At 44.7% G+C, this 16,781-nt stretch overlaps 1 protein-coding gene across 1 annotated transcript in view; it reads right to left on the minus strand.

Annotated features, from left to right (window-relative positions):
* KIF5C (kinesin family member 5C) overlaps positions 1-16,781 on the minus strand; it is a 196,112-nt gene that overhangs the window by 92,173 nt on the left and 87,158 nt on the right. The window contains exons 4-7 of the mRNA XM_055130099.1: positions 14,616-14,720; positions 8,411-8,459; positions 8,094-8,149; positions 7,158-7,245 (exon numbers count right to left, since the gene is read on the minus strand). Of these exons, the coding sequence (XP_054986074.1) occupies positions 7,158-7,245; positions 8,094-8,149; positions 8,411-8,459; positions 14,616-14,720 (298 nt within the window). The remainder of the gene's footprint in view (positions 1-7,157; positions 7,246-8,093; positions 8,150-8,410; positions 8,460-14,615; positions 14,721-16,781) is intronic.

Here is a 16,781-nt window from a genome sequence, read left to right on the forward strand (position 1 = left end):
AGCACAGCGGGGAGAGCATTTGCCTTGCACACAGCCAACCCAGGTTCAATTCCCAGCATCCCATATGGTCCCCTGAGCATCGCCAGTAGTTCCTGAGTGCAGAGCTAAGAGTAACCCTCATGCATCACCGGGTGTGACTCAAAAAGGAAAAAAAAAAAACATCACAACAAAAAGTTCATTGTCCAGAAATAGTTTTAAAGATCTGAAGAGCAAAAAACCAAATCTACAATGTAGGTAATGGTTTGAGCTAACTTTCTTGCACTCTCCCTAACAAGTCCCTCACCCAACTCCCCACCCCAACCAGACTTTCTACAGAGTTCACAGCTTCCTCCTCTGCCTTCAGCCCCTCAGCCTGCATCATAAAAAATAGCATCTGATTTCTGTCACCTTCGTGGGTGCAAGTCTTTTCTTACCAGGAACACAAGCTGTCCTGAGGAAGGATTAGTGTATGCACTTCCTCGAGAACCCACACTCAACACATGAAGGGACTTGACTAAATATGTTTTATCAACATGGGGTCACTGGGCTGGAGAGATAGTACAGTAGGCAAGGCATGTGCCTTTGCACGTGGTTGGCCCCAAGTTTGAACCCCAACACCCCATGTGACCCCCAGAGCATAGAGTCAGGAGTAAGCCATAAGCCCTGCTGGGTATGACCCAAAAACAAACAAAAAAAGTATTTTTAAATAAATGGGATTAAATGGGATTATTTGGATTATTGGGATTTAACATTTTTTTGAACTCTACTCTTGTTAATCCAGTAAGAGAGGTTCAACCCTTAGTAACAATCATGTTGTAAGATCATTTTATAAGATTTATTTAAAAAAAAAAAAAAAACCTCCACATCCACCAAAAACACTCCTGTTGAATGAGCAAGTGAATTCGGCAAAGCTGACAATACTCAACTTCAATTGAATAACAAACTTTATACTTAATACTACACTTAGCACTGTCCTGTGATCGATGAATAATCATAAAGGGAAATGGGGAAAACATTTCTATTAAAAACACTAACGAAAAGGAGACCAGGCAAACAACTCAGGGGTCAGGCGTGCATGTAGGATGCACAATGACATGAGTCCTGTTTCTGGCACCTAATTCTCTCCCTGCACCTCGGAATGTGTTCTTGGTGGCCCCAACACTGAAGAGCCTCAATAGCACAACGTTCCCAGGCCCCAGAATTGACACGTACAGTCCAGTCAGCCAAGCATCACCATGAGTGACCCCAAACCCTCCCCCCACAAGAAATAAATTAGCAAATAATAATAATAATAACAATAATAATAACAGAATGCTTAGGAATAAATGTACTAAAAATATGAAAGGTTTTTACACAGACATGTATAAAAATTTTGCAAAAAAAAATTAAATATATAATGAAAGACATCTTATGCTCATGGACTCAAAGATGGATTTTAAGGTATTTGGGGGGCTGGAGTGATAGCGCAGCAGGTAGGGTGTTCGCTTTTCAAGCGGCTGACCCAGGTTTGATTCCTCTGCCCCTCTCAGAGAGCCCGGCAAGCTACCAAGAGTATCTTGCCCGCATGGCAGAGCCTGGCAAGCTACCCGTGGCATATTAGGTATGCCAAAAACAGTAATAACAAGTCTCACAATGGAGACATTACTGGTTCCCACTCGAGCAAATCGATCAGCAATGGGATGACAGTGATACAGTGACAGTGAAGGTATTTTTAATGATTTTAGGATATCAATACTACCAAAAGTCACCTACAGATTCAATGTAATCTCTATTCAAAATTTCAACAATGATCTTTACAAAAATAAAAATATTCATCGTCGGGGCTGGAGCAATAGCACAGCGGGTAGGGCGTTTGCCTTGCACGCAGCCGACCCGGGTTCGATTCCCAGCATCCCATATGGTCCCCTGAGCACCGCCAGGGGTAATTCCTGAGTGCAGAGCCAGGAGCAACCCCTGTGCATCGCCGGGTGTGACCCAAAAAGAAAAAAAAAAAATATTCATCGTAAAAATCATCAAAATTGAAATCTACACTCCCCCAGCTAGCCGAATAATCTTGAAAGAGTCCCAAAGTTAGAGCTCTCATACTTAACTGATTTCAAAAGTTACTGCAAAGCCATGATAATAAGAAGTGTGATTTGGTCTCAAGATAAACATAAGAATAATGGAATAGTCATATATCTAGTCAATGATGATTTCAACAAAGTGTGAAGAGTATTCAGTAGGGAAAGGAAAGTCTCTCTCCTATGTGGTGCAGAGAGAGCTGAATATCCATGTGGAAAAAACAAGAAAAGAAATGAAGTATGTATGACCTCAAGTCTATGATGCTGCATAATGCTCAAAGGTAACAAAACCCAGCACTGGCCTTTAAGAACTGGTTCTTAGTAGAAAGCTTGCCTCAGGGGAGAGATGTGGGAGATTGGGCGGGGGAAGATGGGGGGTAATGAGGGGGGAGATATACAGGACACTGGTGGGGGTCGCTGAGGGGCTGTATTATGCATGAAACCCTATCATTAACAGTACTGTAAACCAAGGTGTCTAAAATACCTTTTTTCAAATGGAGTTAGGAAGCTCTGAAGGGACAAATTTCACACACCTACCACTTCTTTCACCTTACAGAAAACCTTGAGTCCAGCAACAAGAAACTGCCCACTACTTGTAGTCTACCATATTTTTTGCTCCTTTATCAAAGATTAACTGATCATATACCTGAGGATTTGTGTCAGGATATACAACTCAATTCCACTAACTGCAAGTCTATATTCCAATACCATGCCGTTTTAATTACTTGCCACTTCATAGTACAGTTTGAAGCTGGGGAAAGTGATGCTCCCCATCTTTTTTCCCAAGATTGCTTTAGCTATTTGGGGGCTTTACTGTTGTATATGAATTTCAGGAGTCTTTGATCTATTTCTTCAAAAAACGTCATAGGTATCATTATAGGGACTGCACCGAATCTATATGTGAAGACGGTTGTTTTTTGAATAGTTCTCTCTTTTCTTTCATGATTTGCCTGGGAGCAAGAAATGCTTCTTCAACAAGTGGTACTGGCAAAACTGGTCAGCTGCTTGCAAAAAAAAAAATGAATTCAGAGCTCTTTCTAATGCCATGTAGAAAAACCAAATTAAAAAGGATTAAAGAATAATGTCCAAAAGCAGGGTGGGAGAAGGGAGAGAGAGAGAGAGAGAGGGAGGGAGGAAGAAAGGGAGTGCTGCCGGCGGTCATAGAGCATAGAGGCAGGGGTGGGGAGCTCAGAGTGGTGGGGGGGAGAAACTTAGGATATCAGTGGTGGAAGATGTACACTGGTGAAGGAATGGGTGTTAGAACATTGATATGACTGAAATCCAATCATAAACAACTTTTTAACTGTGTATCTCACTGTGATTCAATAAAAAATATTAAAAGAATCAAGCAGGAATATAAAAATATATTAATAAAATGGATTAAAGACCTTGACGTCAGTCCTGAAATTATAAGGCATATAGAGGAAAACCTAGGTAGAACTCTCTCCGACACTGGAGCTGAAGACCTCTTTAAGGACGAAATACCACTAACCAAGCAAGCGGAGGCAAAGATAAAAATGGTACTACATCAAATTCAGAAGCGTCTGCACCTGAAAGGAAATGATGATCAGGATACAAAGACAGCCCACGGGATGGGAGAATTTATTTCCCCAATACTTATCTGATAAGGCATTATATAAGGCACTGATAGAACTTAAAAACAATTGGGAGGAGATGAACAAAAATTTCTTCAAAGAAGAAATACAAATGGCCAAAAGGCACATGAATAAATGCTCTATATCACTAATCATCAGGGAGATGCAAATCAAAATAACAATGAGATATCATCTCATACCACAGAGACTGGCAGACAACAACAAAAAAACAAGAACAAGAGAGGGACAGATATAGAATGACTGCACTTATTTGTGGAATATAAAGTAACATAATAGGAGACTAACACCTAAGGACAGTAGAGATAAGGGCTCAGAGGATTGTAGAGATAAGGGCTCAGAGGATTGCTCCACGGCTTGGAAGCTGGCTCACCTGCTAGGGGGAAAGGCAGCTGGGATAGAGAAGGGACAATTGTGTAAATGATGGTTGGAGGACTAGCTCCAACCATCCATCCATCCAACGTAACTTACAATTAAGTAAATGATGGCTGGAGGGATGGGAGATGCTCGGAATGGGAGATGCGGAATGGGAGATGGTGCTGAAAGCAGAACATGGACCAAACATAATGGCCACTTAGTACCTGCATTGCAAACCATTAACACCCAAAAGGAGAGAGAGTAGGAGGGAATGTGCCTGCCACAGAGGCAGGGGATGGGGGTGGGGGGATGGAGAAGTGGGGGGAAGGGCACTGGGAACATTGGTGGTGGAGAAGGGCACTGGTGGAGGGATGCGTATTCGATCATTGTATGACTGAAATGTAGTCACGTCACGGTGATTCAACTGAAAAAAAAAAAAAAAAGCAAGAATGGCCAGTGCTGGTGCAGATGCAAGGACAAAGGGATTCTCATTGATTGTTGGTGGGAATTCACTGTCCAGCCTTTCTGGCAAACAATATGGACACTCCTAAAAAATCTAGGACTTGAGTTTCCTTTCACCCAGCAACTCCACTTCTTGGAATACATGGCAAGGGCCCAAAAACAAAATGGGAAAAAAGACATTTGCAACTGATATTCCTTGCAGCACTATCCACAATAGTCAATCTGGAAACAACCCAAGTGTCCAAGAATAGATGACGGGCTTAAAAAAAAAAAAACAACTATGGTATATACACACAATGGACTATTACTCTGCCATAAGAAAACATAAAATCAAGAGCTTTGCTGCTACATGGGAGGATGTGATGAGCAACATGCTAAGTGAAGTTAGTCAGAGGGAGAGAATAATCTCTCTCATAGGCGAGAGACATCAGCTGGGCGCAGGGAGGAGGTGCTGAAAGGTGGTAAAGTGTTAGGTATGTGACCCTTTCGGCAGCAGCACTGTAAACCACAGGGCAAAAACATTTAAAACAAATAAAAATCTCTCTAAGAAGCAGACTGGTGGGTGAGGGAAAATGTGCTCAGGATGGGGTGTTGGTGGAGAGATGTGGATGCTGATGAAGAGATCGGTGTTGAAGCATTGTATGCCTGAAATCTCATCATGAATAACTTTGTAATATTATGATGTCTAAATTTTTTAAAAATTAAAATGAAAGGGGCTGGAGTGATAGCACAGCGGGTAGGGCGTTTGCCTTGCACGCGGCCGACCCGGGTTCGAATCCCAGCATCCCATATGGTCCCCTGAGCCCCGCCAGCAGTAATTCCTGAGTGCATGAGCCAGGAGTAACCCCTGTGCATTGCTGGGTGTGACCCAAAAAGCAAAAAAAAAAAAAAAAAGAAAATGAAAAATCAATAAAAGAACACCACAAACCTGAAATAACTTGTTTATTTCTCTTAAAGCCCAGTAAAAGCCCATCTTTCCTTTGCCTCCTTGAACGTGCCTCTGACTTACATTGCTTGCTAATTCTTGATGGCAACACTTCCATTGTTCCCACACAAAATTTTGATAACAAAAGGTCTTGTTTACTTTGCTCTAAGGTTGATGTAGACCCCAGATGAAATTAACTCGGAAAAAGAATTAAAGACCTAGTGAATGTAAAGACTATAACCCATAAAAGGAAACAGAGAAAAAGCTTCACGGTACTGAACTTAGCAATGACTGCTTGTTGATAACATGAAATTCACAAGCAACAAATTAAAAAAAACAAACACAACAACTAAGTTGGAAGTCATCAAATTAGAATCTTTTGTGCATTAAAAGACACCAGCAACTGAATGAAAAGGCAACCCAGAGAACAGGAGAGAATATTTGCAAACCATACATCTGGAAAGGTACTAATATCTAGAATACACCAAGAATTCCTAAAAATCAACTACAAAATAACATCCTAATAAAAACTGGGCAAGAGGGGCCAGAGTGATAATCCAGCAGGTAGGGTGTTTGCCTTGCATGCAGCCGACCGGGTTCAATCCCTGGCACCCCATATGGTCCCCTGACCAACACCAATTGTAACTCCTGAGTGCAGAACCAGGAATAACCCCTGAGCATCACTGGATGTGACCCAAAAAGCAAAAAATTAAAAGTTAAAAACAAATAAAAATTGGGCAAGAGACTTGAATAGAGATTTTTCAGAAAAAAAGGTATGGTCAACAAGTAAATGAAGATATGCTTAACATCCCTAATTGTTGAGGAAATGCAAAACAAAACCACAATCAGACATGATTTCACACTTGAAGATGACTTTCATGAAAAATAGCAGTAATAGTGGAGCCAGCGAGATAGTCCAGGAATCAAGGCACTTGTCTGGCATGCAGCCATCTGCAGTTCAATCCCTACAGCCCACCCCTAGCACCCCAGAGTATTGCCAGGAATTATTCCCGAGCAAAGAGCCAAGAATAAGGCTTGAGCACTTCCAGGTGTGGCCTCAAAACCAAAGTCATAATAACAATAGTAAGTGTTGAGAATATTGGTGGGGGGTTGGGGGGGAATTGCACTGTTAGCAGACATAGAGAATTTTTTGGTCTGGTTTTTCAAAAACATGAATAATAAAAGCACTAAAATAAACCTCGAGGTTTATTTTCCTCCCCTGAAGTTGGCTCTCCAGTCCAAGGACTGGAGTGATAGCACAGCGGGTACAGCGTTTGCCTTGCATGCGACCAACCCGGGTTCAATTCCTCCGTCCCTCTCAGAGAGCCTGACAAGCTACTGAGAGTATCCCACACGCACAGCAGAGCCTGGCAAGCTCCCCGTGGCATATTTAATATGCCAAAAACAGTAACAACAAGTCTCACAATGGAGACGTTACTCGTGCCCGCTCGAGCAAATCAATGAGCAACGGGATGACAGTGACAGTGCTCCAGTGCAGAGGTTGGCTGGTGACTGTTTGCCTCGGGCTAAGGCATAGGCTGTTACCAGGGTCCCACAAGTCGAAAGTTTCCTGGACAGCAGAAAGCGAGGCGCCCCACACCAGCCCCCATACCCATGCCTGGGGCTGGGTGTCTGTCCGAGCCACTGTTTCCTCCCACCTTCCTGTGCATGCCTCCACCAGGCGGCGCTGGCCTTCCCGCCCCTCCTCTGGGCAAACAGCCATGTCCTGAGTGGCAGAGGAGGAAACACCACCACACTTACTTGTTACAGCCACGTGTCGGTTTGCTTTGCCTTCATCTATCACGTCCATGACCTCCTCGGGGCTTGACACAAACCGCTCCGTGCAGCCCTGAAAGAGTCCATTGAGTTTCACCATTTAAAAATAGAAGAGGAACATTTGGGCAAAGCAAAATCTTTTGCCCACTTCCTGCCCAGAGGCAGAGCCAAAAGTAAGGCAGTGGGATTGATTCAACAACTTTTCCTCCTTGCCCACAACTAGAATGCCATGTTAAAAAGACATCTGAGCAACCCCCCAGAAGCAGCCCATAGAACAAAAAACTCAGCCTTTTTTGTATACAGTTTTGAGTACATAATCCTTTCTGGACTTCTCGAAATGAAAACAGAAGTAAAGGAAATTAGTGATAAGGAAAGCTGGGAACATTGGTGGAGGATAGTTAGTGTTGGGAAAATGTATGGCTGAAACTCAATCAGAAAAATCATTGTAACTCTGTAATTCACAGTGATCCGATTAAAAAAAAAATTCATTATAGAAAAAGAAGTGGATCAAATTTTGCTTTGCCTTCCTTGTTTGCTATGTTTACACTCTAGCCACCGGTGCCAGGTACCCTGAAGTTCTGGACTGCCTATTTTTGACAGGTTTCCCCTAATAATATGAATACAAATGACTGTACTCAATATAATTCTGAGTGAAAAATAAATATTTATTCACGTCTGTAATTTGGTAATTCTTACCTCCTATAATTCAATTAGATATCTGGGATACATTTTAACATAGTGAAATACAAATGAAGAACTCAAATGTCTATTTTTCCTAACTAGATGAGTATTCAATACAAAGAAGATGATTCAACATCTCTCTGTGCTTGACAGGTAATTTTCCAGGAATCTTATGTAACGGTGAGGATCAGCGTGCTGAGAGGAAAATCAATAGCATCATCCATCAAGGCTTCCTCCTACCTTCACGTACGGGACTCTGTTTTTATCTTCATGAACAGCCAAGTTTGTCTTGGATACTGTAGAGGGTATAATGATGACATGCAAAGAAGGAAAGAAAGTTAAGAACCCGGTCATTAAAGAAAAACAGAAATTATTATGGAAAATAGGTGAGTCTAATCTTTGAAATCAGAGCATTTGAGAGTAAGAGATAGCAAGGAGGGCACAGAAAGAATGTCCAACACAGTTTCATTCCACCTCAGCGGAAGGGCCATAAATCATGCAACCTCCCTCAGCTGGGCTACAAAATAAATAAAGGACAAGCATTCAGATTTACTCACCATCCAGCAAGTCCCTAATTTTGTCCAAGTAGATCTCAAAATAAGATACCTAGTCAAAAACAAAGCAAGTGTAAAACAGAAATTAGGGACTGCGTTCCAAAAATAGATTAGAACTTATAAAAGCTTTCTGTAGAGCCAAAGAGGTAGTAGAGTAGTTAGGGCACTTGCCTAGCACACAGCTGACCTGGGTTTGATCCCTGGCACCACATAGATTCCCCTGAAAACATAGCCGGGAGTAAGTCCTGAGCACACCCAGGAATGGCCCCCAAAACAGATTTTTTTAAGAAAACTTTTTTTGTCAAATATGGCCAGATAAGGAAGAAGAAAAGAGGGACAAAAATAAAAGTCCTAGGCCCGGAGAGCAGGGTTCCAGCCAACCCCCATACTCCCCGGCTTTGAGGCTCTCTTTCTTCATCTGGGCGGCCCCTGTGGTTAGATTTAGGTGTTATTTATTTACATCATGCACTTAACAGTCTCTTATCTCAGCACTCCAGCTTCTCCCTCAGGAGAGCATCAAGCAAATTTCTAGATTTAAATAGCTGGAACAGGGGGGTAAAACGAAAAGAACAAAACACTCTGCAAGAAAATGCCAACAGTCAGTCCCACCAGAAGCGCTGCAGTTACTTATCAGATACAGATTTGGCAGAGTTGCTAGGGGCATTGGAAGATGAGGACATGGCCCAAACATTGGGAGGGGGCCGAGACAGGCATGTCTACAACCCAGGGAGCTCAAAAAGGCATATCGGAGAGAAGTGGTACTGGTGGCCAAGTTCGGGGCTTGGGGAATCCAGGATGATCCAAAGAAAATGTGGTTTAATGAAACTCAGACTGTGAGAGGAAAGGAAGTCTTCCAAGCCATTACTCTCAGGCCAGATCAACCATAGCATCGCTCTCGGCATTTGTTTAAATGACAGGGCCCTGTGCCGGGGAGACGGTCCAAGGCAGCAGAGTCCAGTGCCCTGCTGGGGAGCCTTCCCACTTAAGAAAACGAAACAAAACAAAAACCAAAAACCAGACAAACAAAAATCACCAGCCCGGCAGGGTCCTGAACCCTTAGTGCAGCTCTCCTGAATCAGCTGAAACCTAGGAATTTGCTTCTAAACTCCCAGGTGGGGCTTACGCTGCTGACATCCAAGAGAACTTGAACTCAGAGCGTTACATCACACGGCAAGACCCCGTTCTTCCCTCTGTTGTCAAATGCAACCGCCGCACCCAAGGGCAGAAACGCTCCCCAGGTCTCTGCATTCTGCCCACAGAGGTCCTCGGCCTCCCAGATCAACTTTTCTCTCCCTCGTGTGCACAGGCTCTCTAGAAATCTAAACAAAGAGAGCCAAAAAATTATGAAAAAAAAATGGAGGGGCAGAGTTATAGGGTCAGAGAGAGCTTGCCTTGCACACAACTGACCTAGGTTCAACTCCTGACGCCACACATGGTCTGCTGAGCCTGCCAGGAGTAACTCCTGAGCACAGAAGCTAGAGTAAGCCTTGAGCATGGCCAGTGTGTGTCCCTATTCCCCCCGCAACCCCCCCCCACCAAAAAAAAAAAAAGCAGTTGTATAGCTGGGATGCAACCCTACAGGTATCAACCCTACAGTCTACATTGCACCTTGGAAATGAAATTTCCCTCCTCTAGTTTGGGAGGGATGGGTTGTGGGGGGTGGGGTCGGGGGGTGGCACAAAAGACTTCCTAACCCAGAGTTAGTCCCAGTTCAATTAGTTCTCGCTCATAATCTTGTTGGATTGTGGGGAATGTGGGGAAGTGGTGTGCATGTGGCGGGGGGGGGGGTGGGGGGGGGTCGTGCGGGAGATGGGACTTGGGTCACACCCACGTACTCAGACACTACTCTCAGCTATGTGCTTAGGGGGTCATTTTCAGAGGTGCTCGGAGGTCGCTTTCAGGGGTGCTCAGAGGAGCATGGGTTTAATCCTGCATCCAAAGCATCCCTTCGATGCATCTCTCTAGCACCAATGCTAATGGCTTCCTCCCACTAAGCCTCGTATTTTTACTTTCTTTGTTGTTGTTTTAGAGAGGGACGGGATCACAGGGGCACCATCAGGCCACCCCAAGGGGTACTCAGGGCGTATTCCTGGCTCTGTGCTCAGGAGTGACCCCTGACAGTGCTCGAGGGAGCACCTGCTGTCCCGGGGATCAAATCAGGGTGGCCAGCCTCAGGGAAAGCAAGCACTCGGCTGCTGGGACACAGCCCAGCTCTGCGAGTGTGTCTGCTCTGAACTCTGGAGTCTGATGCTGGAGCCCAGGCCACCTCTGGCAGCTAGCAGGTCTGTCCAACACCCCGTCACTCCACGGGGGTCTGTCTGCGCTGAGCTCAGGCATCGCCCAGCCAGGCTGCACGTGGCCAACGCAGCCTACTTCTAACACCTTCTGTCTCTTTCAGAATTGTCTGGATTTCACTAAGACTTTCCTGCCAGTTTTTAGAGTTTTAAACCTGCACCCTTATTCCCATAAGAAAAAATAGTCTGCCTCTCCGAAAACAGCCATGAATGTGATACTAGCACATCTGGCAAAGAGAACTCTACTGACACCTAATAGAGGGAACAAGAGCAGCCCAAGCAATGAACTTTTTTTTTTTTTTATCACAGTAGATACTGACTGCTTTTATTTATGGGTTTCTTTGCAGGGCGAAAGACTGGTCCTGCTATCTCTATTATTCAAATATTCTGAGAGCAGGTGAAAGGAAAAGCAATAGGCATTGAAGGAAAATAAGTAGGCATGAAAGAACAAGCTCAGAGATAATGTTAAAACCCCAAAGAACTCACTTCAAGGAAGAGATTTTTGATATTTTCATAGTCCATATTTCCATTAAAGGAAAACCTCTTATACTCAAGTATAGCCTCCCAACTGTCACCTGGGGAGTCACCCAGTGACCTCCCCAGTCTTGCCAGGCTGGGCAGCAACCCATTACCAGGCCTGGCACTGAGCCATCTGGCCTGCAGAGCCAGGCCAAGTATGGTGGGAAGTAACCCCCAGAACATCCGAGCATTGTTTGGGAGCCCCCCACCCTGAAATGAAGAGCAGTCAACAGCAAACTCATTCAAATGGGATCATTATTTACAGGTTAGGTGAGCAGGACTATAAATGCAAACAGGACACGGGATACCAGTGTAGCTCCTCCCTTCACTTTGGCACAACCTAAATCATAAGAAGCTCCTAAAACAAGACCCTATTCTGAAGGAAGTAATTGGTTTAACATCTTGCTCCGGGATTATCCCCTAAGAGCCTTACAGTAGTTTAAGGTACTTAAATGCCAACAGTTTTAAAGAGGTGCTAAGCTCCTAAGACTTGATCCCATCAAAGCAGCAAGCTTCAGCATCCTGATACAGTCGCCACAGCAAGGCCGACTGGCTTAGCCAACTAAGGGAACTGCCCAGAAAAGAAGATTCTCCAGCTATAATTATGTAATTTGGAAAATCGATGTTGCTTTGTTTTTTTTAATATCATTTAGGAATGTTACATAGCAAAAATAGGTAAGGGTACAACATTTAAGAGAATGGGTCAGGTGTGATGGAGAGTTGGTTAGATCAAGGCCCAGAGCACCTGGGTCCAAGCCTTAAAAGCTGACCAACAACCACCTCTCCGCTGAGCTGTACAGACCTGCCCCTCCTCCCACCATGCTCTGCCAACCCCATCCAGGCCCCCTCGCCGGGGACCCCACACACCAGGTGCATCCTAGGCCCATCTAATTAATGTGACAGTGGGGAGGGGCACTGTGGAGGGCTCGGCAGCTGTCGTATGTCACATCAACTTCTTCCCTGGGGAATCTGGAATTAGAAACGCCACATTTCACCACATGATTGTTTGGTCTTGGTTTTGGGGGTTTTTTAGTCCAAAACTTAAAAAATGTTTTATATAATGGTCACAGAAGGGCTAGAGCTATAGTACAAGTGGGTAGGGCATTTGGCCTGCATGAGGCTGACCAGGGATCCAACTCCTCATCCTATATGGTCCCCCCCAGCACCACGAGGAGTAGTTCCTGAGCACAGAGCCAGGATTAACTTCTAAGCATTGCTGGATGTGGCCCCCCAAATTGTTGGGGTCTCAGCAGCCAGCCTGAAACCCTGGCCAAATCCCCTGCCCCTAGGAACAGGTGCAATCTCTATTCACAGGGGCCCAAGGCCCTGTGCCAGCACTCCACCCAGAAAGGCGCTTTGGTTGAGGAGATAACGGGATGAGGGACCTGACAGTCATCACTTGCCTGAGCTAACACACCCGGCCTTGCGAGCGGGAAACAGAAATCACCAGCTAACATCTGTAATGAGCTCGGCAAGGTGTACGTGACGAACATGATAAGCAGGTGTGCGCAATACGTAGGCTGCCCTGAAGTTCATGTATAAATACCCCGTGTGAGAGCTAATAAAATGAGAGCTGCTTGACCTCCAGCTTCCCCCTCTGCGTGGTTCTTTCTCGGTGGCAGCGGGGAGTCTGCGGTGTGCGGAGGGGCAGGGCAGAGGCTTCTCCCCTTCCCACTCCTTCTCCCATAGGGAGTAAGTCCGGTGGCCTGGGGGATCATACATCAGTGTGCCGGGGTTGCCTGGCCAGGACCCTGTCACCAAACAAACAAAAAAAACCCAAAACCATAAAACCCATAATGGTCACACACTACTTTTTTTTTGCAAAATAATTTGGCATAAAATCTGTGACAATTATGTAGTGAAATACAGTGAGAGAACGCTCATGGGCTGCCATGATAGTGCCTTCCTTAAAGAGAGGAAGATGGTCTGAAACAAGAGGAAGGCAGAGGGAGGTCAGAAGCACAGACTGCCATGGGAAAGGAATGCCTATGGGGAGGTGATAAAAAATACATTAGAATTATGGGCCAAAGCGATAGAACAGCAGGTAGGGCGTTTGTCTTGCACCCTTGTCACCCATGTGGCCTTTCTGCCTCTCCCCCACCCTGTGTGATCCCCGAGTGCAGGGTCAGGAGTAAGGCCTGACTACTGCTGGGTGTGAGCCTCCAAAAAATAGTACTTTAGAATAAGATAGTGACTGTGTTGTACAATGTGGGAAATATACTAAAAAAAACAAATCACTGAAATGCATATGCTTTTGGAAAGGTGAATTGATGCTCTGTCGATTTTTTAAAGAAAATTTAAAGGAAGAGCAGGGGTCTCGGGGCCAGAGCAATAATACAGTGGGGAGGGTGTTTGCCCTGCAAGAGGCTGACCCGGGTTCTATCCCCACCATCCCATTTGGTTCCCCGAGCACCGCCAGGAGTGATTCCTGAGTGCAGAGCCAGGAGTAACCCCTGTGCATCGCCGGTCTGACCCAAAAAGCCAAAAAAAAAAAAAAGAAGAAAGAAAAAGAAAAGAAAAGCAGAGGTCATGTACTGCTTTTTCACAGCCCCATCACACTTACCGTCAGATTCTTTACCAGATAAAAATGTCTTTACTTTGCTTAAGCAAGCAGGTTCTGAAGAATATATCTCAACACCAAAAGCAAATTAATCCTAATCCCTAATACTAAATGCTTTAAATTAACAGCTACAGTTTAGAGAATAGTCATGTCCCTAAAGGTTCAAATTTAAGTCAGAATATAGGTTTCGGTTTTTTTTTTTAAAAGTGGGGTGGGCTGGGTGAAGGTGGGGAGAAAGAGAATCCCCTTCCCCACACTTCTTAGAGTTTGCTCTGCAAAACTACAGTCTGTCAAGACACCAAGAGGGAAAAGTAGATCCACAGTCAAATGAGTGGGTAATGTAACATCCCCCTTTGCAGAGGGCACCCACAACAGCACTGGTAAAAACCAGCGACAGACTGAACATCGTGGCAACAAAGTATTTTCCCAGTGAATGCAGCCACAGATGTCTTTTCCCTCACAGCACACCTATGAAAACAGTTAGGGGGTGTGTTCCATGGAAAACGCTCCTCCAGCTCAATCACGAACACATTCCTGTCACAGCTGCAGAAAGCCACAATCGGGAGGGAAGAAAAAAAGTCAGGCAGTACGGGATGATTCCACCCCCAAGGGGTCTCCACTTTTTCTCAGCATTTTATGCAAACCATGCAGAGAGTGAGTTTTTACCTTTGTCGTTAAATAACGAACATGGTTCTACTTAGCATCAGCATGTTGTTAAAATTAGGTAAGAAAATAAATATAAATAAAATAAAATAAAATAAAATAACCAGAGCGCCTTTTACGAGACGCACGCCTGGGGGCAGTCTTCCCTTGGTGTACCATCCACAGTGCTTACCTTGATGTGAAACTCCAGGTTTTCATCCATGGAATAGATATGGTCAAAGATGTCATGTGCGATCCTTGGTATGATGCCCATGAGTTGAGGGTCATGGAGCTTCCCCTAGTGAGTGAAAAACACAGACAGGTTAAAAAGTGCTGCAGAAAAACATAGAAGGAGAGAAGGGACCAAACCCATTTTCTTTTCTTTTTTTTTATTGTTGGGTCATACCAGGCAATGCACCAGGGTTACTCCTGGCTCTGCACTCAGGAATCACTCCTGGCGATGCTCGAGGGACCATATGGGATGCTGGGAATCGAACCTGGGTCGGCCACATGCAAGGTAAACGCCCTACTCGCTGTGCTATCGCTCCAGCGCCCATTTTCTTTTTATATTTGATTGATTTTTTTATTTGAGGGCCGAACCCAGTGGTGTTCAGAGCTTATTCCTGGCTCTATGCTCAGGGCTCACCGCTGGTGGGTCTCAGGGGAACTATGACAACTTCTCATTTTAGTAAAGAGATTTTGAATTTATAATTGACATTGTGCTGTGTAATTCTCTGATGATAATCCATAATGTTGTCAACACATGCAAAATCTTTGTTAGCATTTTACCTAAGACTCAAATAAATTGTGTTTCTGATAAATGTTGGTATTTTTTTCAGAACACTGATTTGTCCACTTCATCAAATATTGTCAAATGTGAAGGCAATGCAATGTTTTGTCTTTGTCAGGGACCCTCTGTGGTTTCAGGAACGGAACCCAGATTAAGTGTGTGCGAGGCAAGTGCTGGAGCAATTATCCTCTCTCTCCAGCCCCTGTGTGTCTCACAGAGAAGTTTGTGGAACCAGGAGTAATGCCCTGCAGCCATCTGCTCCCTCAGAGCTGGGCCAGACGTGCCAAGAGATCAAGAGCCAGTCTAGTTCACATGCTGCTCTCCCTGCCAGCAGGGGGGAAGCTGCTTTTGTTGAGTCCAGACACTCCAGGGTGTCCCATTCCGAAACCATCCAGGGCCACAAAAGAATGTGCATGGGAAGGTAGGTGAAGAAAGACTGACTCTAATAAGCAAAAAAAAAAAAAAATTACTTTTAACTACCTGTGGCGTATTCAATATGCCAAAAGCAGTACACAATAGAGACATTACTGATGCCTGCTCAAGTAAATCGATGAGCAACGGCAAGAACCGTGACAGTGACTGAACTAATTAACCAGAGTCTGCCACAAGTCCAAGATGGGGTGTTCTGTTTTGGTTTGGTTTTTAACCAGGTGGCCTGCTTCAATGAAACCAGCTTGAGAACTGGTGCTCATACTTACATTCAAAACTGGCATCGTTCAGAAGCTATAAAGACCTCATTCTAGAAATACCTCTGGTCTTACTTTGCAAAACCCCTGAAGAAAATTCTGTGTAATCTATTCTTTGCTAAAATCTGCGATCCTGATCCTTATTATTCCAACTCATTTGTGGCTGTTCCCAGTGTTTAGCTTTGAGTAGTGGTAAGATACCCTCTTATTATTTCTGGCCCCCTTCTACCTCAGGGATGGAGGGATGAACGTATTCTGTAATTTGGACTATTCCTAAATGCATTCTAGTCTCTAGCTACCTCTGAAGATTTTCAAAGAGATCTGCCATAGGACCTGAAAGCAATTCCGGAAGGAGAGTTCCAGAAGTATTTAAAGCAGAGAGGCCTGCTCTCCGGCCTCTTGCAGCCTCCCCGAGCCTAAGCCCCATCAACACTTCCGTTCCACAGCTTGTGAACGGCCCAGCAGTGCAAACATGTTATCTAAGGGATCCTCAGCAACTGTGCTCTCAGGGAATTCCAGACCTTTCAGAAGCTCAAAACTCTAGGAACAAATGGAATTGGAATTAAACACAGAACCCAGCTTGCTTTTCATCTTCCCAGAAAGTCCTACCACCTTTATAATTTGACCCCATGTTCCTGTTCCAAATCTGTTCAAGGCCTCAAGGATTTGCCTTGGATTCCTGAACAAATCCTTTTCCTTCGGGAGCTCACCACAGAGTGAGTGCCTCACAGTGAGACTGGCTTTCAAGCCCGCATCTGAGTGCCTCAGAGCAAGAAGGAAGCACCACAATCCCCATCCTAAGTGCCGCTGCAAACCCTCCTTTGCACACCTGCTTTCCTACCTTCTACTCTATAAAGAATGAGGAAAGTTCAATTCAGATGCA

This window comes from Sorex araneus, chromosome 1 (genome assembly GCF_027595985.1).
Source record: "Sorex araneus isolate mSorAra2 chromosome 1, mSorAra2.pri, whole genome shotgun sequence".
NCBI lineage: Eukaryota > Metazoa > Chordata > Mammalia > Eulipotyphla > Soricidae > Sorex > Sorex araneus.